This window comes from Apiospora phragmitis, assembly GCF_038363925.1.
Source record: "Apiospora phragmitis strain CBS 135458 chromosome Unknown utg000010l:1.0-9815664.0:1.0-9183399.0, whole genome shotgun sequence".
In the NCBI taxonomy this organism is placed as follows: domain Eukaryota; kingdom Fungi; phylum Ascomycota; class Sordariomycetes; order Amphisphaeriales; family Apiosporaceae; genus Apiospora; species Apiospora phragmitis.
The window spans coordinates 4,583,157-4,605,031 of NW_027117409.1; the positions used below are offsets into that span (position 1 = coordinate 4,583,157).

The 21,875-nt window shown below is 52.4% G+C and overlaps 10 protein-coding genes across 10 annotated transcripts; 5 read left to right on the plus strand and 5 right to left on the minus strand.

Annotated features, from left to right (window-relative positions):
• Positions 1-1,011: 1,011 nt before the first annotated feature.
• On the minus strand, positions 1,012-2,420 carry PG994_011166 (mitochondrial 37S ribosomal protein mS35; the record flags this gene model as incomplete). Its single annotated transcript, XM_066862575.1, has 3 exons — positions 1,012-1,293; positions 1,373-1,659; positions 1,745-2,420. 3 exons carry the CDS (start codon positions 2,418-2,420, stop codon positions 1,012-1,014), a joined length of 1,245 nt encoding a protein of 414 aa, XP_066711685.1.
• A 507-nt stretch (positions 2,421-2,927) lies between these two features.
• PG994_011167 (uncharacterized protein) lies at positions 2,928-3,320 on the plus strand (the record flags this gene model as incomplete). The annotated part of the gene is made up of 1 exon (XM_066862576.1): positions 2,928-3,320. The coding sequence occupies one exon, from the start codon at positions 2,928-2,930 to the stop codon at positions 3,318-3,320; it is 393 nt and encodes a 130-aa protein (XP_066711686.1).
• A 943-nt stretch (positions 3,321-4,263) lies between these two features.
• On the plus strand, positions 4,264-6,051 carry PG994_011168 (UDP-N-acetylglucosamine transferase subunit alg13; the record flags this gene model as incomplete). Its single annotated transcript, XM_066862577.1, has 5 exons — positions 4,264-4,275; positions 4,502-4,997; positions 5,061-5,199; positions 5,266-5,408; positions 5,537-6,051. 5 exons carry the CDS (start codon positions 4,264-4,266, stop codon positions 6,049-6,051), a joined length of 1,305 nt encoding a protein of 434 aa, XP_066711687.1.
• Positions 6,052-6,630: 579 nt separating this feature from the next.
• On the minus strand, positions 6,631-8,521 carry PG994_011169 (WD domain-containing protein; the record flags this gene model as incomplete). Its single annotated transcript, XM_066862578.1, has 2 exons — positions 6,631-8,352; positions 8,417-8,521. The coding sequence occupies 2 exons, from the start codon at positions 8,519-8,521 to the stop codon at positions 6,631-6,633; spliced, it is 1,827 nt and encodes a 608-aa protein (XP_066711688.1).
• A 681-nt stretch (positions 8,522-9,202) lies between these two features.
• Positions 9,203-11,059, minus strand: PG994_011170 (uncharacterized protein; the record flags this gene model as incomplete). The annotated part of the gene is made up of 7 exons (XM_066862579.1): positions 9,203-9,441; positions 9,501-9,746; positions 9,793-9,912; positions 9,966-10,040; positions 10,067-10,513; positions 10,572-10,786; positions 10,848-11,059. 7 exons carry the CDS (start codon positions 11,057-11,059, stop codon positions 9,203-9,205), a joined length of 1,554 nt encoding a protein of 517 aa, XP_066711689.1.
• Positions 11,060-14,239: 3,180 nt separating this feature from the next.
• Positions 14,240-15,615, plus strand: PG994_011171 (mannan endo-1-4-beta-mannosidase F; the record flags this gene model as incomplete). Its single annotated transcript, XM_066862580.1, has 3 exons — positions 14,240-14,402; positions 14,455-15,354; positions 15,413-15,615. 3 exons carry the CDS (start codon positions 14,240-14,242, stop codon positions 15,613-15,615), a joined length of 1,266 nt encoding a protein of 421 aa, XP_066711690.1.
• A 594-nt stretch (positions 15,616-16,209) lies between these two features.
• On the minus strand, positions 16,210-16,668 carry PG994_011172 (uncharacterized protein; the record flags this gene model as incomplete). The annotated part of the gene is made up of 1 exon (XM_066862581.1): positions 16,210-16,668. The coding sequence occupies one exon, from the start codon at positions 16,666-16,668 to the stop codon at positions 16,210-16,212; it is 459 nt and encodes a 152-aa protein (XP_066711691.1).
• A 1,162-nt stretch (positions 16,669-17,830) lies between these two features.
• On the plus strand, positions 17,831-18,175 carry PG994_011173 (uncharacterized protein; the record flags this gene model as incomplete). The annotated part of the gene is made up of 3 exons (XM_066862582.1): positions 17,831-17,849; positions 17,905-18,053; positions 18,110-18,175. 3 exons carry the CDS (start codon positions 17,831-17,833, stop codon positions 18,173-18,175), a joined length of 234 nt encoding a protein of 77 aa, XP_066711692.1.
• Positions 18,176-18,331: 156 nt separating this feature from the next.
• PG994_011174 (uncharacterized protein) lies at positions 18,332-19,282 on the minus strand (the record flags this gene model as incomplete). The annotated part of the gene is made up of 4 exons (XM_066862583.1): positions 18,332-18,441; positions 18,494-18,877; positions 18,938-19,048; positions 19,075-19,282. The coding sequence occupies 4 exons, from the start codon at positions 19,280-19,282 to the stop codon at positions 18,332-18,334; spliced, it is 813 nt and encodes a 270-aa protein (XP_066711693.1).
• Positions 19,283-19,980: 698 nt separating this feature from the next.
• Positions 19,981-21,662, plus strand: PG994_011175 (WD40-repeat-containing domain protein; the record flags this gene model as incomplete). Its single annotated transcript, XM_066862584.1, has 4 exons — positions 19,981-19,992; positions 20,049-20,582; positions 20,651-20,861; positions 20,941-21,662. The coding sequence occupies 4 exons, from the start codon at positions 19,981-19,983 to the stop codon at positions 21,660-21,662; spliced, it is 1,479 nt and encodes a 492-aa protein (XP_066711694.1).
• Positions 21,663-21,875: the final 213 nt, after the last annotated feature.

The window sequence follows — 21,875 nt, forward strand, 5'->3', positions numbered from 1 at the left end:
ACCGCCAAGGTTCCTGGCTCTGCATGACGTCTGTCGTTTAGCACAATCACCACGTCACCGACACACTTAATACCACTTTGTTTTCTCTCCGTTAGTTCATTCGCCAATCGTGCGTCACAAACACCTATGCGACGTGCATAATGCGAAAAGGGAAGGAAAGGCAGAAGGCAAGGGAAAGGCTCTGGCGATTCGGAGCCATCCTGATGCGTCCTGGCATTTAGCCTTTTCTACTATGGAAAGGAATTGATTGCCACTCTCGTTGGAGGAATAGACATATTCTGCATTTACTCGTCTCGGAATTTTGCGCGCATATGCCCTCGGACTTTGTTTTTGCTAGGAGAGATGGTTTTCCGGACCTTGTACCATAGCCAGGCGAACCATTGCGAATCCATTCTTTGGCGCAAAGTAATGATGATGAAAGTCGATACCCCTTATGCCTCAGCCTTCTCCAACCTCGTGTGAATCTTCTCAAAGTCTTTTCCCCATCCTCATCTTGTTGTACCTCGGCTTTAACAGCCGAGAAAGTGGGGGATATTTGAATACGTGAAACCAACCGCTGCGCTTACCAGTGTTGCTTCGAGCGAAATGCTCCGGTGTTGTTTTTCTCGTCGTCCAGCGGTCGTCGACAGGTCATTCTTGCCATAACAATTTGCATAATTTGCATACCTGAGTACAGCAGATGATGAGTTGAATCATATTGAACCTACATACGTCACAGTGAATGCGCTATGAAATGCAACCTCAGCGCATTAACTTTGTCAACTCTAGAAAATATGGACATGATCATCAATGAGCATTCATATACATGCAGTTACGTTCAACGGACCTGTTCATGTCATGATCTAACCCATCTGCAATGCAAAGATGCCAGTATAGTGTTACATTTGTACAACGGGGAGAGCCACTACCCCCCTTGGCTTGGTCCGTTCGCTATCATACAAGCGTAAAGCTTCTATCACGGCCTGTATCTCCCTTTTTATCGTCTAACAACAAGGCATATTATGCTATTTGTTACCTGGACGCTCGCGGTGATTTCTTGACGTTCAGGTGCTCGGGTATCCGCAGGCTCACCATGGCGGGCTCGGCGAAGAACTTGTCGACCCTCTCGTTCCCGTCGACCAACTGGCCGGCCTCCTCCTTCGCCTGGTCGAGAAGAAGCGACTTCTCCCTCGCTTCGTCCAGCTGCCGCGCGCGTTCTTCCGTCAGGCACCACTCCTTGGGGAACTTTGGCCGGACCTTAATCTGGTGATGCCTGGTATCCAAGGGGATATCTTCAAACATATCGGTTTTGTCCTAAATCATTCGTAGTTTGAAATTAGTAAAACTGTGCAACCTCGTCCACTATAGTGTAATACCAATCCAATTTTCTTACCTTGGCTTGAGCGACGAGCTTTTCCACGAGATCTCCTAGATACCGCTTGTTCTGAGCCTGATGGTCAAACTGCTCGCAGCTCATCTTGGCGATGTCGGTTTCCGGGTTCCAGCGCGCGCCCAGGAGCTTCTTGAGCTTCAGCTGCTGGGCCTCGTTCAGGGGCAGATCGCGCGGCGAGAACTCGACCACCACCTTGCTTGCAGCCGGGTGCTCCTCGCCCATGTAGGTCGTGTACCGGAACCGCAGGCATTGCTCCGCAGTAGGAGGCTCGAATTTTCGTGTAAGCTCTGTGGCCAGGAGGATGTGAAGTCAGCTTTTAAACTCAAGTTGGTAGCGGGTTCAAGGGGGCGGGGGTTACTGGGCAGCACTGACTGGAGAGCAGAGGCATCTGCCACGCCGCAACACGGGCATATTCTCTATGCTCGCGGAACTCCTCGAGCTTTCCGTGGGCCGAGCTCACGATATCATCGTCGGCCGGCTCCTCGTCGTCAATGTCCTCGACCAACATATCTGGGTCCTCCTCGTCCTCTCCCCAGAATGTCTCCTTCTTCATCTTCTTGGGCACCTCGGTGGCCTCGGTCAAGGCAGTGTCCAATTCGTCGATCTCCTTCTCCAGTTCGTCGAAGACTGCCTTTTGTTCGGGCGTGAAGTCAGTCTGGTCCTCGTACGTCTGGAGCAGTTCGGCCTCGGCCTCCCGTTGCTCCTTGTTGGGCTTGTAGTATAGCGGGTTGCGCTTCCGCATCAGCCCTTGGATCTCGTTGGGCACCACATCGGTCTTCAGCGAGTTCCGGAGCTCGGCGGTGTTGACGACCGGTTCGTTCGACTGAGCGGCCGGGGCCTGCTCTACCGGGGCCTGCTCTGCCGGAGCCTTCTCTGCCGGAACGTTTTCTGGCTGGCTCTTGTCCTTGTCGTCAGCGCGCCGCGTCGGGGTAGTCGAAATAGCCCGTCTGGCGTAGATGGTTCGTGGAGGCGCAATGTTCCGATTAGCTGTGGGCTGTCTGCTGCAGGAGCGCAGACCGGCCCGCAACGACCGTACCGCAAAGGCCATGGCTGTCAATGGGCTTTTGCAAACGAGGCTGTCCTTATCAATGGTGGAATTCGGTCATTCACTCCAAGCCCCATGACAAATTTTCACGGTTGTCAGGGTATTTCCGGCCCGGCGGCACTGTTACAGGTCGTTCCTGGTTAAAAAAATGGGTGGGTCCTGATTCCAACATTGTGACCAATTGGGAGCTTGGGTGCACTGCTTTTCGAGGAAATATCTAATTGGCTGAATTGGAAGTTTGACTGGGGTTCTGGGCATTATGTAATCATGCCTTTCTTTACCCCTAGGCGACTACATACATCAAGTCGATGAACTTGTAGATGTCCTCATCAGTCCATTCTGTCGGCTTCTCTGGGCTTCATGTCTCTCGGCCTTTTGACTAACAGAACCACCCCAGTCTTTAGCTTGATGTGGGTTTCTAACCATGGCGTCCAATTCTATTGACTTCACGCTTGGGTTCTTTGGGCGCGACCGGAGTAGAATGGATTGGCATGAACGAAGCCACTCGCGATGCTCCGATATGAGATGGACGAGCTTGAGTGGGCTTTGCATGAGAATGGATCCGTACGGACACGGTTAAACCTAGAGGAACGCCACCTGCACGATACTAGTGGTGGCCTCGTTCTCATTGACGGATCCAGGAAGTCCTTACTTACTGCTGGCATAACAGCGTTCCATTGCGGTCATCGTCTGCTGGAGATCATCCACAATCTTGCGGACATCAGAGAGGCCCTTCTCCAATTTCCTGATTTCGGCCCCCCGTGCCCTGTCCGCCTTCCCTCCGATCTTTCTCTCCATCTAATATACGCTCGTGATCTGCGTCTTGATCGTGGATATAGAGGTATTCAGGATGCCAACTCCTCTGTTGACCATCTTGCTCAAGCTATCAACGGTCCGCTGTGAGGCCACTTCCGCTGGTAGGAATCTGAGAACCTGACTCGTCACCAAGAAGGTCAAGAGTCAGAAGCTCGCAGGACAAGGAAAACATTATTACCATGGTCTGGAAAGAATACGTTCACCCGGCTTGATTGCAATTTGCTTGAACCACTTCAGAATGGGTATAGTGGCTATAGCCCCTACCATGGACCTACAAGGAGATTGCAAGACCAATGAGTATTCCAAACAGTAGATTTGGTAACTGGGAAAATAGAATACGCCTCTTGGTTATCAAACCACCGTTCTTGAACCGGACATAGCTGTTTATAGTGCTAAGGAGCAAATTGAACTTCAGATTTAAAAGAAATCGAACAATCTCTATCTTGTTGTTTTAAAGAGAAAACGTACGAGGTCGTGTTAGTAAGTAGGTAGAGAGTATAGTACTTCTTGCATAAGGATAGAACAAGGCCAAGATCGAGAAATCTAATTTCGTGGGACTGGCCCCTGATCCCATACTCGATGGCTTTTGGTAGATCTTGGTCGTATGGGATTATGTATTAGGTGTTGGGCATTAGCATATGGCGCAAAGCTCGCATCTCTAACCAGGTCCGTCAGAACATGCCTTGATTGTGACCTTAATAGACGACCAGTTGTCACTGCTACGATTCTAAGCAATGTTCTGGTTCTTTGGAGTTGTGTTGATGGTAGATTGCTACCACTGAGATCACTTGTAGCAGGTGAAGAAGATATGCCCAGCTAACAGCACTGTTGAGCCCTGGAGGAGTTGAATGCCTGAAGTACATGTGCCAGGTGCCTAAGTAGGCGTGATGAGCCGCATCCCAGGTGGGGGGCCACCCCACTGTCAAAATTCGATTTAAAAACGCCACACCTTTTGAAAAAAGCCACAACCTTTTCTCTTCACCGCCACATCCTCCTGTCCCGCCGTCTGCTACTACCCACCAACGCTATCATGGCATACCAGGTAAGTCTCTCTATCGTATTGCGCTATATATTGCGCACGGACCTAGCGTTGTATGCTATAGTATATACCGCGCACGAACCTATTTTTACCGCGCTAGTCGCGCACGGACCCTCTATTTAGCAGCCCCGTGCACGGACCTTGTTTCCCATTACACGCCCACCGTGCAGTGCAGATGCTCTGTCACTCCAAGTTCACTCATGTACTGATCAGGATATTATTTTCATAGAACGAATCTCCCGAAGGCGACTGGATCTTGGTCATGCCCAAAGAGAACGAAGACTCTTACTCCAAGACCTCAAACTTCTTTGCTGACGCTGTCGCTAACCCCGGCCACGAGCTCGGCCCGTACATCAAGTCCAGCGCAGAGCGGGACAGTATCTACTACCACCAAAGCAACATCGTGACGATGGCGCCCGCCGACGAGGACCAGATCCCCGGCAAGACTTGCTTCGTGACCGTCGGAGCCACGGCAAGCTTCCGCAGTCTGATTGATGAGGTGGTCTCGCCCGAGGTTGTTGCCGCTCTTGCAGCGCAAGGTTTCGACTCGATAATTGTTCAGTGCGGACCTGACTTTGAGCACTTTGAGGCCATCAGACCCAGCGACCCTGCCGTTCTCATGTCCGGCTTCTCTGTTGAGAGCAACATCATGGAGTACATGCGAGAGTGTGCTCCTTCTGACGGACCACGCAAGCGACACACCGGCCTCATTATCACTCATGCAGGTTAGTTACCACGACAAGCACTTCCTTCACACTGCTTGTTCTCTGACTCATGATTTCTTTTAGGCGCCGGTACCATCATGGATGCTCTTAAGGTCAACACCAGAGTGATTGCTGTCCCCAATACGGACTTGATGGGCAATCATCAGATGGAGATGGCCGAAGAGTTTGCGAAGAAGGGCTGGCTCATCCACGGCGAACTCGGGTATGTTTTTCTATCATTTTTCTTCTTTTTTCTCGCCAAGTGCCGTTACTTACACCACCTCTACAGCAAAATCCATGAAGCTATCAAGCAGTCGGCTACTTTCATGCCTGCTGCCTACCCTCCCAAGCCCCCTCGCGGCAGTGAGAACCGTGGTCTGGAACAGATCACGCAAGATGTTGTCAACGGAACCTGGCGTGGCGGAAGCGGTAGTAAGTGTATATTATCATCCAATGTGATGAGGATCAATGCTAACTGGCCCGCGTAGAAACCAACGACTAGAAGTCGGAGGATGCTACTGAAACCGATTCGCCCACCGCCCCTGGAACGACTTTCGTAGGCACACTGTCAGAGTACCTGCGCGGTCCCCTCCGCTACTTTTGGGATGTCATGACTGCCGACGATCTTGGCCCCGATTATGACGATCAGCCTCATGAAGGTCCTGCAGGCAACTCCGACCAAGAGTCTGATGAAGATGCCGACTCCGACGCGGAGAAGACCTACTCGCCCAAGCCCAAGCTCAAGCGAGTTCTCTTCGACAACGGTGATGGAACCAGCACGGTCACGCATGTGCCTGTCCCTGAGAACGAGTCGCCGGGTTTCTTTGGCCGTCTGTTCGGTAGAACCAACCATGACGACGGCAGAGCCAATCAAGCCGATGATGGAGCCAATCAAGACGATGGCCTAGTTGATGAGCATGAACAGCGCCAGCGGGACGTCTTTGACAGTCTGTTCGGCGACCTCGGCCAAGACGACGGCTTCCAGGAGACCGATCCTGAAGTCTTGCGACGCACGCGCTATTGGCAGGAGGTTGACGACAGATTCGACTCCATGACCCGTTTGTACGTTGGCTAAAGCATTCGACGAAGGTTGCTTAGCGTCGTGACACGTAGTTGAGTCAACATCGTGTGGCACGTTATTGCCACGAGCAACTCTTAGCTACAGAAGCAGAGACGGAAGGAAGGAAATCTCGATCTTGCTCGGATTTGCTCCGATGTTATGGACTGATGGTGGCAGTCCGAGAAAAGGTTTGGGGAATGTTGTTGTTGTCTGCGATGAACTATAGGTTCCGAGGACCTGGGAGTAGCCCTATCATGTCCTTTCCCCAGATAGCTACACGACAATGCACTGAGATCAGTCACTCAAGTGCAACGAAAAGAAAACACAATTCCCGGTTGGGCCGGAATACTGAACTATCATCTTCTTCTGTATGTAATGTGTTTGCAACTTTTCAAGATGAAAGGGCTCAAGTCTTATCAAATCTCATATGCGCATGTTCTTCGTGGGTCTCATGATTTCATCTACTACATCTGCATACCGCAGAAACCTCTGCAAAGTTTCTATAGAGCCCCAATGCGTACGTACTGTAGCGCTCGTTCTACTGCTAGGCCAAATCCATCCTATTAACATGGATAGATAAGTCTAGATGGTATCTCATTGCAGACCGCTGACACCCCAGATCTTGATGGCGGCATCACCGCCCGTACTAGCGACCTTCTTGCCGCCGTCGACCCAGCACACGCCGTTCACGCCGTCCTTGTGCGCGTTCAGCGACTTGACCCGGCTTCCCGGCTTGGCCATGCTCCACACATAGACGTTGGTGTCCAGGGCGCCGCTGGCCGCGTGCGTGCCCTCCTCGTTCCACGCTATGCTGGTAACACGCGCGGTGTGGGCGGACCAGCGGTCCGTGGCGATGGACATGTCCGCCGTCTTGTAGGCGTAGATCTTGCCGGAGCTGTTGCCGCCCGCCACGTGCGAGCCGTCCTTGGAGAAGGCCAGGGCCGAGATCTGGGCCGTGCTGTTCTTGGCCTCGCCCGCGAGCGTCAGCTGGTTGCTGCCGTCGACCTTGTAAAGCCTCACGGCGTTGGAGTCGGTGCCGACAGCAACCTGGGAGCCGTGTGCGGCAATGGCGGTAGGCTGGGCATCGCTGATGGGGAAGGAGGCGACGTGGGCATCCTTGACGTAGATCTCGACACTGCTGGGAGTAGCGACATAGACACGGCCCTCTGCAGTGGCCACGCCCTTTGGTTGGGCAGGGATCTTGAGGGAGCCGCCTGCGAAGGTGTTTGCGGATTCGTCGATGATACGGAGGGTGTCATCCCAGCCTACACTGTATGCACGACCAGAGCTGGAGGTAAAGTGTGTGACTTGGTTGGTGTGGCTCTGGCCGTCAACGGCAGCGCCAACCCCTGACGAAACGTCCCATTTGCAGACCCGGCCTTCGAAGCTGCCGGTCCAGAGCGTTTGGCCCTTACCCTCGTTGTCTGTGCCCATAGCGGTGATGCTTTTGTTGTGCCCCTGAACCACCTTGGTAGGTGTCGAGTTACCGTCTTGCCAGTAGTTCAGGTTTCCGTCGAGGCTCAAGCTGATGATCAGACCGTCGCTTCTCGGCGTCCAGACGACGCCGACCTGCTGATCGCCCACGCTCACGCCGTCACCGCCGAGGCGCCATGACTGCGTGCACTTGCCGGCCTCGACGTCCCAAACCTTGACCGTCTGGTCGGCGCTGACCGTCACCAGGCGCTTCGAGTCCGGGGCCCAGCTGACAGCGAAGACGCTGCCGGTGTGTTCGCCCTCGCCGAAGCTGCGCGTGGGCTCGCCCGTCTTGCCGTCGTACAGCTGGATCTTCTTGTCGGCACCGACGGTGACCAGGGTGTTGCCGTCGGGCGAGAAGGCGGTGCCGAAGACGAAGCCCTTGTGGACGCCGCTGTGCTTGGAGTTGAACTTGAAGGGGGCGCCGTGCAGGAAGCAGACGGCCATGTCGTCGCTGGCGGTGGCGGCGCGCAGGGGCCGCATGGGGCGGATGGCGACGCTGTTGACGACCTTGGAGTGGCCCGAGACCTCGCCGACGCTGTTGCCGCTGTCGGCGGTGATGCAGTGGCCGAAGCGCTCGCGGCCGTCGCCCACGGCGATGATGCGCTGCGAGTCGCCGTCCCAGGCGATGTCGTTGATACGTCCGCTAATAATGGCGTACTCGCCCTTGGTATTGACGGCCTCGACGGCATCCCACACACGCACCATGCCCGAGGCATCACCCGACGCCACGTAGAAGCCCGAGGGCGAGAAGCGGGCTACGGTCGTTGCGGCGGTGTGTCCAACATATTGCTTGGTTTGCGAAGGATCGTCGATGGAGCGAAGGAACACGGATTTGCCTGACTGCAGAGAACTTGTTAGTTTGCAAGCCGATTGGGGTCGTAGTTTCATGTCCTCCTTGGCTTACAGCATAGGCTAACCTCTCGCCCTTGGGATCGCACGAGAGCTGTGTGGGTTGGCCGCGAGTGGTGGCAGGCGACGCTGCTAGGATCTTCTCGGTGGTAAGAGACATGCCGGTGTGCTCTCTGCAACGGAAACGCTTTGCTATGAAGTATGGTAAGAGAAAGTAAGCGAGGCGACAGAAAGAAAGGCTTAGTTAGAAGCAGCTATGAGAAAAGAAAAGGGGGTTGAGGCCAAAAGACGGTAGCTTAGATGCCCTCCTTGTTTACTTGATGCCTGGAGGGGCAGTGAGGGGCACTTTTAGCTACTAGGATCGCTGGCAATTGGCAAGTGGCAATTGGCTCCTGGCCCTGAAACTGCATGCGTCTCGGCCGCATTATGCAACTAACCGAATGCTAGTTATCTCCATCACCCGTTGACTCTAACTCCATGAGCCGATGGATAAACAAACCAGGTTTGCGGCCATCATCATTCCCGATGCTGGTATGCGCTGGTGAAGCCGGAAACCAGCTTCTTAAACAGGCCGGGGGTTATCTTGCTAGCCATTGGGAGCGGGAATTCATTCCTGTGCATCATAGAAGAAGGAACCATATAACTTCAGAATTCATGAACTCAATTGGGCAACTATTTGAACTATCAACCTCGAAGTCCTCGTGTAAACCGCAGCAATAAGATCACTCCTGGAATCGCCAATGGTTTCACTAATGGAACCACCAATGGGTTCACGAGTGGACTTCCCCTGTCAACAAGTCGACTTGAATCCAGATCGAATCATAGAGCCGGAGCAAGTAATCTACCAAGCCGAAACAGCACCTCCAGATGACTGCCAGTCACCACCACCAAAGCCGGTGTTGTTGGTGTCGGCTGCACCGCCAAAGCCAGTGTCGTTGGCTGCACCCGCAAAGCCGCCGCCGGCATCACCAGAACCGAAGCCACTGGGATCCATGGCGGAATTCGGATCAACAGTAGGGTTGCTGCATCGAGACTTGAAGTGACCCATCTCACCGCAGTTAGAGCACTTGACACGACTGACTATGGACAGGGTCAGTATTGTTATTCGACTTGAGCTTGGGGGAATAAGCCAAACTTACTATCGCGGGGCTTGGGGCAGCCTCGGGACTCGTGACCAAACTCGTCACAGTTACGGCACTGGACCTTGGCCATGTTCTTTGGCTCAGGGCAATCACGAGAGACATGGCCCTCACCATCACAGTTGCGACACATGATCTTCTTCTCCTCCGTGCAGTCTCGAGCACGATGACCTTCCTGGCCACAGTTGTGACAGCCGCCGCCGCCGCCGCCACCACCCTGAGGGCAGTCGCGGGAGAAATGTCCCACTGGCATATATTAGCTTTGGTTAGGTTAGATATGTATTGGACTTACTCTCGCCACATTTGCGGCATTCGACGTTATCCAGGTTCGGGGGCTCAGTACAGTCTGCGACCTTGTGGCCAGACTGGCCGCAGTTCTTGCAGGCGAATCTGTCGACTCTAGGAGTAGGGCCTGCAGTTGGTCAGTACTGTTTTGTGAATAACGTAGGTCAGCAGAAAACTTACAGTCTCGGACTCGGTGTCCCTCCTCACTGCAGTTGAAACAGATGATCTTCATTTTCTCCTTTTCGTTCTCTTCTCCTCAGGGCAGTTCTTGGTCATGTGACCATACTTGTCACAGTTGTTGCACTTGGTCAGGCCACGATTGACGGGCTCACCTGCGTCGGTCAGGCGGGCCATGTTCTTCTCAGCGTCCTTGGGCCAGAGAGCTGCCTCGCGAGGCCGGGCAGCGCGGGCATCGAAGCGGTACGTGACTTGGTACTTCTTACCCAAGTTGCCCTGGAAATCCATGTTGGTCAATGCGCCAAGCATGGCGGGCTTCTCGACAGCGATGATGTACACTCCGATGTCTTGGTTACGGAATGCGGTCTCCAACTCCTGGTAGGTGATCTCAGGAGTAGACTTGACGTAGCATTGGACGCCCTCCTTGACATCATCCAGGTCTCGGATCTTTGCGCCCTCTACAATCATCTCCCAGGCAGCCTCGGCGGCGACATCCAGGACATCAACGCGGTCGACAGCGCGAGGATTCTTGCAGTCCACAACTGCATGACCTATGATGAGGAAAATGGTTAGATGAGATCGGAATAAGTATAAAACAACGAATCTTACCTTCTCGCTTGCAGTTGTTGCAAATCATAGGGCCACGATCAGGGCAGTCGGCAGCTCTGTGTCCCTGCTGGCCACAGCTGCGGCATTCACCCGTGAACTCTCGGGGCTCCTGGGGAGGGCAAGTGGGATCAGGGCACTGAGAAATGTAGTGTCCCTCTTCGTTGCAGTGACGGCAACGAATCACACGAGGCTCTGGGCAATCGGCTTTGTTATGGCTTGGAGAGGTCAGCCAGGAAGTTCAACAGAGTTGAAATCACCGGATTGCGAAATACTTACCCATCCTGACCACAGTTGTAGCAAGCTCCTCCGCCACCACCATGGCCTCCATCAGTAGCACCAAAACCTTGGTCACCTCCACCAAAGCCATTGGTTTGGCCGTCGTCAAACTGGCCGCCACCAAAATAGCTGACTCCAGCGGACTGACCAGCACCGAACTGGTCGGCGCTGAACTGGTCAGCCGCAGTGTTAGGCATGTTCCAGTCAGACATCTTGATGATCTTCAAGGCTGTAAGCTGCGAAGAATGAGATCAGTATCAAGCATACAACAGATGGGGCGGGTAAGGTAGGCGTAGATGAGATCGACACTCGTCTGACCTCATCCAGCAGGATGATTGACGTGAAATGAGGATGGACCAGGGTTGCAACAGCACACTTGAACTCCAAGTGTCCAGGAATTGGTCAGAAATTGCCAACAGTCAAGGCAATATGATGTTCGGGTCAAGTGATGGAGTGCAATTGGGACAGAGGATATACCTGAGGCCAAACCTGAGGCCAAGGAAAATCAAGATTTGTATTGATGATTTGATCTCAAGAAAGTTGACTTCTAACTTTCAAGTACAATGCAGTGATGTGACACCAGACCATGGAAGGTTGGAAGGGCAAGAAGAAAAGAAAAGAAGAAGAAAAATGAAGTGATTGTGTACTGCTCCAGATCTTACCTGCTCTGACGTAGACTGGGAAGTGAAGGCTCATGCGAGGAAGCGTGTGAAGGTTGGAAGAGGGAAGAAAGCTGATAGACCAGAACAAGGTATCAAAGAATCAAGCAGGAAATAAATAAAGAACTTACCTTCACGATGTGTGTGATGCTGGATGAGTTGTTTGCGTATTGGCTGTAGGTGGAAGACCTCGAAGTTGAAGTTGAAGCTGTTGAGAGGTCAGATGTGAAGGACCACAGCACAGGTTGAGAGGAGGGAAGATGGAAAGAGGACCGCCTCAAAACTGTGAGAGGTAAATGGGGAGAAGATCGAGAAGGTGCCTGGCGTGGCAGAAAACAAACAGAGTAAGTAAACACTGCTCGTATAAGCGGGCCCACGATGGTGAGGAAGGAACGAAGGCAGGTAACCACCAAAAAAACGTTGAAGTGAACCAAGGGTAAGTCGGGTCAGTCCCTAGTGTGAGGTACCTCTTACTGACCTTCCTGAAGCTTTGTTACCCCTCCTCGGCGATGATGAGGGGAGTCTTATTGATCAATGTGAAGGCGAGTGTACCTGACAAAGTATAAGGTAAGTATTGTGTTGATAGAGTGAACTGAGGAGGATTCCGGCTGAACATACATATACAGCGTATGTAATCAAGGTGATGTCTGAGTGGTCAACTACCTGCCTACCTACGTGTTGGTTAGTATGAAGAACTGAATCGTATTGCAGGTAGCGGAGAACAAGGGAAATGTTTCAATCTAGGTGTGTTGTGAATGTCACTTAATGGGACAGCAAATGGCCAGCCACTGTTGCTTCGATGTTCCATCTACAGACATCCGCGCCGGTAGCAGCACAGATATGGGGACAGTCTTCTCTGCAGATCGAAGAGAACAGACGTTATGCTGAACCAACAAGGGAAGCCATATGTCCCTGGTTCTCGACTGACAAAAAAGGGGCATGCTTGGCTTGCTTCAATATCCAGCAAGATTCCTATTCCGTCCGAAGACCAGAAGATTAGTGCATATACCTCATTTCTAGGGCGCATGGCAAGGACATATATCATACTTAGGTTGCCTAGGCCTTCGTGTTATCATGGTGATAATATTCGTGATGGAGTTGATGCTTACGAGATACGGCGTGTGAGCTTTCGTGGTTTACTGCATACGTTCACTCCAGGCTAATACATCCTGTATATGGCACCCAATGACACATCTTTTGTGCTTATACAACATCTAATGGCATATTGTTCATACTGCAATCGACATTTCCTTATCTGCCCGTCTCAGCTTTGATTCAATCCAGCAACCCGAGAATACCAACAAGGTCATTCAACCCTACTTTGTAAGACAGTCTGTCATTGAGGTAATAGGAGGCCTACGAGTAGATGAGATGGTATGCAAGTTGTGGTAATGATGGGAGCAACATCCGCCAAGAACAGCGACAGTTGGGCTTTCTGCCTTGGATTGCGCCAACAAACGCTACGAGATACATCGCGCCACTTGATTATTGAATAAGTAAGGAGTTGTAGTTAGGTCAAAAAGTATGATGCTGATGTTTGCCGCAATCACAGGTTCTCAATTTGATTCGCCGGCCCAAGTATCTGTTCGTTTGCAGTTATTCTATATGATGAATTGTACTTCGGTGAAGCCCAAAGTGTGGTCGCCCGTCATCATGAGAAGACACAAGGCTGCACATTCCAGGTTGAATACCGTTACGCAGCTGCAGATAAGTAAGTAGTTCTGGGAAAGGAGGAATGTCCATTGGGCGCTCAACTCTGACCTGGTCAGATAGACTCAGTCAGCATGCTAGGTACACGACCAACATCAAGTCGTTGGATTAGGGTATTGCGGCTGTGGAATTGACGCTGGCGTATCTTCCCCTTGATCTTATGCTAGCTGGCTTTGCATTGGACTGTAGGGCATGGTATGTTGTCGGCCTATATTTCGCCTGATATACCGAACCCTTGCATATTGATGTCGAAGACAAGTGCCTGATAGGGGGCTTCGGGGTGTGCCACACCGTCTTGGACAATTTCCTGAATAGGACATAGCCGGAGCCGCTTATTTGATGGTTCATTGTTCACGCTTAGCATGCATCAATACATGTATGTACGTAGCTGGGGTATTATCGTCCACGTCCGGCCCTGGCTACGGCACTGCTTGCTTTGGAAGAACCGAAAACCAAGTCCTTACTGCGAAATTATGGTTGAGATAAGGGTTAGTTTCCACACGTTCAAAATGAGACATGTACTGCTTAATGCATGAATGATATATTTCCCACCTCATCTGAAGTTGGACAGCAATCAATTCTCCCCACGGACGATATGTGTGTGGAGTGCATATTACCCCTGTCTAGTGCCAGGGACCGACTGCAACCCACTCACCAACAAAACCATGAGATGCCCGATCGAGTCATGAGCGCCCACTGGCTGCCAGACGAAATTTATTACTGACCTTCCTCTATTAGTGGCTACAGGAGGAACTTGAGCCGTGGCCATTTCGGTGGCAGTGCCGCCTTCAGCTGTGGGTGCGGTACTATGCCTTAACGAACGTTATGGCCCGATGCATAGTCTTAGTTAGCAAGGCAATAACTCAGCTTCACATGTCTTAATAGGCGGTAATATCTTAAGGATGTAACTCTCCATATAAATATGGTCATCGTATCGCACCTCCCCAGGATTGGATTTCCTGTTCTTGTGGTTTTTGCTCGAGTCGCTCTCGTTTCACTGCAAAGCCCAACGCGATCGACACCATGAAGTATCTCTCCACCGGGTTGCTCTCTCTTTCCGGAGCTGTGTCCGCTCAGCAACAGCTCTGGGCACAATGTGGCGGCCAGGGCTATACCGGCACCAAGGCGTGTGTTGAAGGTGCTGTTTGTCAAGTCTCGAACGAGTACCACTCCCAATGTGTCCCAGGTATGGCATTACCAAATCCCCTTTCTGAGGATATAGTCCTGACTAAGAGTAGACACCGCAATACTCACATCGGCTGCGCCAAGCACCACGCTGCAAACCCGTGTCAAATCCAGAAGAGCTGCAACTAGCACCAACTTTGCGTCCACCAGTGGCACCAAGTTCAACGTGGACGGCGAGACCAAATACCTCGCCGGCACCAACAGTTACTGGATCTCCTTCCTGACCAGCAACGACGACGTGGAAAAGGCGCTCGACACGCTGGTGGACTCCGGGCTGAAGATCCTGCGCATCTGGGGCTTCAACGACGTGACGAGCCAGCCGGGGTCGGGCACCGTGTACTTCCAGCACCTGTCGGCGGGCGGCTCGACCATCAACACGGGCGCCGACGGCCTGCAGCGGCTGGACTACGTCGTGGCCGCGGCGGAGATCCGGGGCCTCCAGCTCATCATCAACTTCGTCAACAACTGGGACGACTACGGCGGCATCGGCGCCTACGTGGAGGCGTTCGGCGGCTCCAAGACGAGCTGGTACACCAACAGCGCCGCCCAGGCCCAGTACCGTAAGTACATCCAGGCCGTGGTGTCGCGCTACGCCAGCTCACCCGCTATCTTCGCCTGGGAGCTGGCCAACGAGCCGCGCTGCAACGGCTGCAGCACCGACGTCATCTACAATTGGGCTGACAGCACGTCCGCCTACGTCAAGAGCCTCGACCCCAACCACATGGTCACATTGGGGGATGAAGGTATGGGTTTGCCGGGTGACGGCAGTTACCCTTACCAATATGGCGAAGGCACCGATTTCGTCAAGAACCTCGGGATCAAGACTTTGGACTTTGGTACCTTCCATATGTATCCAGACCACTGGGGTACTGATTATGATTGGGGCAATGGATGGATCGAAGCTCATGGCAAGGCCTGTGTCGCGGCTGGAAAGCCATGTTTGTTGGAAGAATGTAGGTCTCTCTCTCTTCCTCTTTTCATCCCAGCGTTGAAACCTACTAAATGCTGCAGATGGCACAACAACGAATCACTGCCAAAACGAAGGGCCGTGGCAGAAGACGTCCCTGGCGACTTCAGGAGTGGCAAGCGACCTCTTCTGGCAGCTAGGTGTGCAGCTTAGCAACGGACCAACCCACGATGATGGCTTCACTGTCTATGACGGGACTTCGGACTGGACGTGTTTGGTCACCAACCACGTGGCTGCTATCAAATGAAACCATACAATACAATCATGACTCAGGGTTCGACTTGGACTTTACAGACATCAGATTCGCCTTCGACCCCTCTGCAAGCAACCCCCAGACTTCTCAAGATAGAGTGCGTACTGTTATTTCCGGAATTTCGAGACAATCTGCTACGCCTCGAGAAGAGTGGCTGTAAAAAAAATATGAAGGCTCTGAGATATGCCCATGCTTTTCTGAGGAGCGCGAGTCGCCTGTACCATCGAAAATGGGAGAATGTGATTCAAGCACTGGCATATGTGGCCAAGTTCTTACTTATTTATCTGAGCATCTATGTTTTCTCAGGGTTTTGGCATATATTCGGTATTCATTGCACTCGGCTTGAAATGCATAGAGACCAAGCTGGCCGAAAGTAGAGTAGCTATGAATATCTCATTTGAAGACAGTCGTGATATCGTATTTGCCAGGGTATCTAAACGTTCTTGTTGTTATTGGCACAAAACATCGTACAAATATCGTGAGGAACCCGCCCTCAATGCGATGGTAGAATCGCAGGGGGTGGTGCTGAGGGAATGGTAGAGTTATTCGGGGAGCCGTCGTACGCCGGGGGACTGGGTGCTCGAGCATCTACGGGCCCCTTGGCTCAGGCGCAGGTTGGGTTCCTGTTGTCGGTGGTACCACGGACGCGGCCGGTGCACCCATCTCGATGTGGCCGTCCTGTTGCGGACTCTTCGAATAGGCTGGAGGCGCTTCGCCCAGCTCGTTTAACCCTTCCTCCCGGCTGGCAACACCGAGCCCGAACCTTCTTCGCCCCGCACCGCGAGGGGCATCCCCAGCACCGGCCCACTGCCAACGAGAGGCGCCTCCTGGACGTCTGTATCTACCCGTCCCCATGGATTCCAGATCTCGGTCGGGCGGGTTTGGGCCGAATGCCCTTAACATCTTGTTCCTCCTACGGTACCGCATGCAGGTCATCAGGACGGCGGCGATAGCTAGCACAACAATAGGGACCATAACCCAGGTGAATGGGTGAGCGCTGTTGCTCCCTAAACCTCCATCGTAATCTCCATCCTCATCTGAAGACATCTTGCCCGACTACTCTGGAGTTTGCGGGGTCCGGTGTAAGTGGCGATGTGCTGTACAATTGTCGATGGGTTTGAGTCCCAGAATCGAGAAGCTGTGGTAGTCGGCAGCAACAGTCGAATGTGACTGTAAGAGTAAATCAAGATCAGCTTATTAGTGCTGGGGGATCCGGAGGGTCTAGACCGAGATTGAAGTCCTTACTTACGGACAAGCGTTGCTTACCGCCTGTGCCGCGAGTGCTTGGGGTAGCTGGATATCTCTCGTAGAGCTTTCGCGAGACCAGCTCTTGACTTCAATTAAATGCAAACCCCTCGGAATGTCGGACGCACAAGCTGGTGGAGGGTGAAGGGTGAAGGGTGAAGTGAAGGGTGAAGGGTGAAGTGAAGGGTGAAGGGCACGCCAACGTGAAGAACATAGGCGAGGGAAATGACGAGATTATTAGAATTTAGAAGATGGTCAAGTGAGAGTGGAAATCCGTCCGAAGTTGATATGTGTGACGTTTGCGTAATTCGCTATGTGGTCGAACGCGTACTGCCACAGCAACTGCTACTCATTTGGTGACCGACCAGCGACATGAGGGGAAACCTAGGCAATGGCTAGGTATTGTACATGTAGGTTTTGGATATTGAAGGTAATAATCGTAAAGGTGAGTAAGGTAGGTCACATGGTACCTAGTGTAACACTGGCCGAATGCAGTTGAAGAGACATTTATTAGAGGCGAGAACGCCCATCCTGCACCGAAGAAGCCGAACCTGCCATCGCGCAAGTCAACTTCGTCATTTTCTATCAGGGAGGGTGTCAAGAAATCCAGCTTGTTTTGACGTGAGTGGAAGGTCCACGGGAGAGACCGGCAGATGCTCAAACTGCCATGCACCTTGCACTGCAGTGATCCATTGAAGATTGGTCGCACGTAGCACCTCCCCCACCTTCGACGGAACGCCAAACTGGCCCCTTGATGAATTAATTAGTGGATCTCGGCCTGTGGCTTGGAGGCGTGGAGGCTGTTCCATTCTTCCGCTCATCCCATCCAGCAAGACACCTAGACATCTGAAAAAGAAGGCATCGGCCAACGGGCATACGATCGTACGCAGTGCACAGCCCGGACACCAGTCGAATCCTGCAACTACAGCATCGGCAGCGCAGTCAGCTCCAAGGTTCAGTCGCCATGGTTCGAGCAGTTAGAGGTGAGGAGGATGCTTAAATTCCACTCCCGAGTGACCCCAGCTTAATCCCTTCCAGGTGTGCTCGTCGAGTGCGACCCTGCCATCAAGTCCATCATCGTCAACATCAACAGCGAGAACAATGAGTATATCATTGAGGACTTGGACGACTCGCATCTGGTAGTGCAGGAGAACAAGGTGCAGCAACTCAAGTATCTGCTCGACCAGGTCCGTTTTATGACCCTCGTTCTGCCTTTTTACAGGGGCTTACTAACATTACACAGCGTTTGAAGGATACCATTATGGAGCCCGAGAGGGACTCCGACTCGGATCGCGATGTCAAGGACTAGAGAACTAGGTCATCATGATGATGTATTTATTGATTCCGTGGAGGGCGGCGTTTTTGGTGCAACGGTTAAACGGCATTGGCGAAACTGCCCAAGTCTTGATATCCTTCCTAACGTGTACTGTTCTTCATTCCCCAAGGCCTTCTTCTTCTGTACGTTTTACAGTTTTGCAAATCGTGGCTTAGTCTTATTCAGCCCGGATAGCAGAGCAGATTTCACGTCTTCGGTTTGAAGCATCGCCGAGTTCCATATGGCAGTGTAGTGCAGGCCTGTCATGAATGTCAGCACTGATTCAGAGATGATGACGGAACTGATCCTTACTGTCAGCGACGGAATGGTCTCTTGCGTGGTTGATTAGCTCCTTGGTGCCCTGGACAGCAACCGGGCTTTTCGAGGCAACCAGCGAAGCCCAACTGATGGCCGCCGCAATGGATTCCACCTTGCTGCCATAGACTTGACTGACAAAACCCGCGGCGAGGGCCTCGTCCGCACCAAATATCCGCGCAGACAGGGAAATGTCTTTAACCCAGGATATGTTTGACACCACTTTAGGTAGCCTGCTCAAAGTCCCTATGTCTGCGGCCAACCCGATATCGACTTCCTTAACCGCCAGCTTAGTGTCTTTAGAGCAGATGCGAACATCGGCACAGCAGGACATGTCGATGGCTAGGCCAAAGGAGATGCCATGTAGGACGCAGATGATGGCTACCGACGACAGACTTCGTTAGCTTCGGCATGAGGGTTTCCATAAGCCTGGATACATACGTTTCTCGCATTTTTCTATACGACTGATGCACTCCTGGAATTCATCGATATGGCGCCTCATGGATGTCGCCGCTCTGGCCCCGTCCCTTTGGAAACCGATAGAGCTCCGCCCTGGCTAGCGGCCTGCACATCTAAACCGGAGGTGAAGGCCCGGTCGCCAGCTCCGGAGAAGACAACCGCTCGTACATCAGGATCGTGCGACAGCTTATCGAATACCTTGCCGAGCTCAAGCCACATGTCTTCGAAGAAGGCGTTCAGCTTCTGCGGCCTATTGATTTCCACATGGGCCACATATTCGCTGGGAGAGGACACAATGAAGTGTTTGAGTTGAGAATAGTCCTGCATCTTGTTTGAGACCGAACGAAGTAGTATATGAAAAATAATTGAGTCTCGGTGATTAGGAATTGGAATATATTCTATGAGCAAGCTCGGAATGTTGGGGTATGTCTACTCTCGATGTCTGACACATCAGCTCGGTTGTAATGGCTATGGATGGCTATTTGATGGATGGACCGAGGCAGAGCAGGGGTCTTTTCCTTTTCATACAGAAGTACGGAGTACATAGTGGCATATCCTGCACGTACAGAGTTCCAGGCACTAACAATTCGAACCGTCAACGAATCACAATCGTATTTGACCACTTTTTAGTTGGCGAAGTGAGACCGTGAGATTGGAGCTATCAGATGACCATGACTGTGTAACAGTGGAAGTACGGAATATTCAAAGTATCGCTGAATGCCCGGCAGTTGCTAATTGATTCAAGTTGCACATGATGCGAATGATGCAAAATAAACTGGTAAGCCACAAGCCACAAACCACGGTCCGGGGTCATGCTTTATCGTGCAGCAAAGTCCACTTCTTATCGCTGCGCTAGCAGGTTCCTGGTTTAGAGTATGGATCGTTCGCAAAAAGTCGGCAAATATTGACCCAATTGACCGACGGCCCATTAAAAAAATATTGAAGCGTCGAGATCCGAGAGCTTCTTGTCGCACGCTTCATAGTTCAAACAGCACGGCAATCTCAAGGCCGCAATTGACGATAACATGGCTGCCGAAGTCGCTCCTCTACCGCAGCTGAAGCTGCCCTCTGGCCGCTGCCTTTCACTGCCGAGCAGAGATACTGGAAGACTTTCAAGAACCAGCTGAACATCCCCTCGCCCACGCAGTACCCTGTCACCCATATCACGTCCCCCTCGACGAACCTGAGCAATGCGTCTGCCTCCAACTGTGACTTGTTCGCCGTCACAACGGGCACACGAGTGCAGCTATATTCCATCCGAACGAGGAAGCTGGTCAAGACCATCACGAGGTTCGGCGACATTGCCCGGAGCGGAGATGTGCGACGCGACGGCAGGATCATGGTGGCTGGTGATGACCAGGGAAAGATACAAGTCTTCGATGTGAACTCGCGCGCCATCCTGAAGACTTGGATCCAGCACAAGCAGCCCGTCTGGACAACCAAGTTCTCCCCGGCCGACTTGACGAGTCTTATGAGTACGAGCGATGACAAGACTGTTCGGCTCTGGGATCTCCCAAGCCAGGACAGCACATCTTCGTTTGTAGGCCATACCGATTACGTGCGCAGTGGTGCCTTCATGCCAGGAACTATGTCCAACATGATCGTGACCGGTAGTTATGATACAACAGTAAGTGAAGGGATTGCTATAACTCGGAGCATCGTCAATCTACAGTGTTCGCTAATTCAAGCTTGCAGGTCAAACTCTGGGATCCCCGTGCGCCGCGTGCTGCAGTGATGACCTTCAAGCATGCATCGCCCATCGAGGACGTCCTGCCTCTCACGACCGGGACTACGGTTCTGGCTGCTTGCGAATCGCAAATCTCGGTACTTGATTTGGTTGCGGCCAAGCCACTGCAGATGATTTCGAACCACCAGAAGACGGTCACTTCCCTCTCGCTGGCTTCGGGTGGGTAGTCGTGTTGTTTCTGGTGGTCTCGATGGACATGTCAAGGTCTTTGAAACAACCGGTTGGAACGTTGTCGCAGGCGCAAAATACCCCTCGCCCATCTTGGCCGTGCGTGTTATCACATCAGGGGCCAACAATGATGACCGTCATCTTGCTGTGGGCATGCAGAATGGCCAGCTCTCGATTAAAACACGACTTACTGGCCCCGAGGCTGCAAAGACCAAGGAACGTGAGGCAGAGATGGCAGCTCTGATTGCAGGAAATATTGCGCAACACGACAAGGTCAAGACGAAGAGGAAGCGCATCGGCGCAGCCCAGAGTCGCTTGGATCTTCTAGGTGAAGGCGCCGATGTCGTGATCGCTGGCAACCCCGCAACAAAAAGCAGGTCGACCAAGGAGACAGCCTGGCAGAAGGATCTCCGACGGGGCCATTTCGTATCAGCGCTCGACCGTGTCCTCGATACCAGATCAAAACATTACGCACCCCTTTCTGTACTCACTCTTCTTGTGGCTTTACGGCATCGCTCAGCGCTGCGTGAGGCCCTTGAAGGGCGGGATGAGGAGAGTGTTATGCCCGTATTGGATTGGGTCCAGAAGCACATTGTCGACCCTCGCTATACGATTGTCTGCACTGATGTGGCAACACACCTCCTAGACTTATATGGCGAGTACGCTGGCGAAAGCAAAGAGTTGGGAGAGGGGTTCAAGACTCTATGCCGTAGAGTGAGCAAGGAAACCGGGACCGTGCAGTTGACCACTGAGGTCCAAGGTATGTTGGAAATAGTGCTCGCGGGCGTATAAGGGGTGAAGGAGAAGGATGGATGATGGTGTCAAGCTCCCATTTTTTCTGCATAGCGTCAGGCGTTTAGGTCTAGGAAAAGGATACTCAGAGTTTGCTGGATGTATGTAGCTGCGGCTGATATAGATGTGCAAAAACAGCACTGATGTCTGCCTTCTTCAAACTCATGCGGCCGTTTATCAAACTATACCACCTAGTTCCTCTTCCTGGCTTCC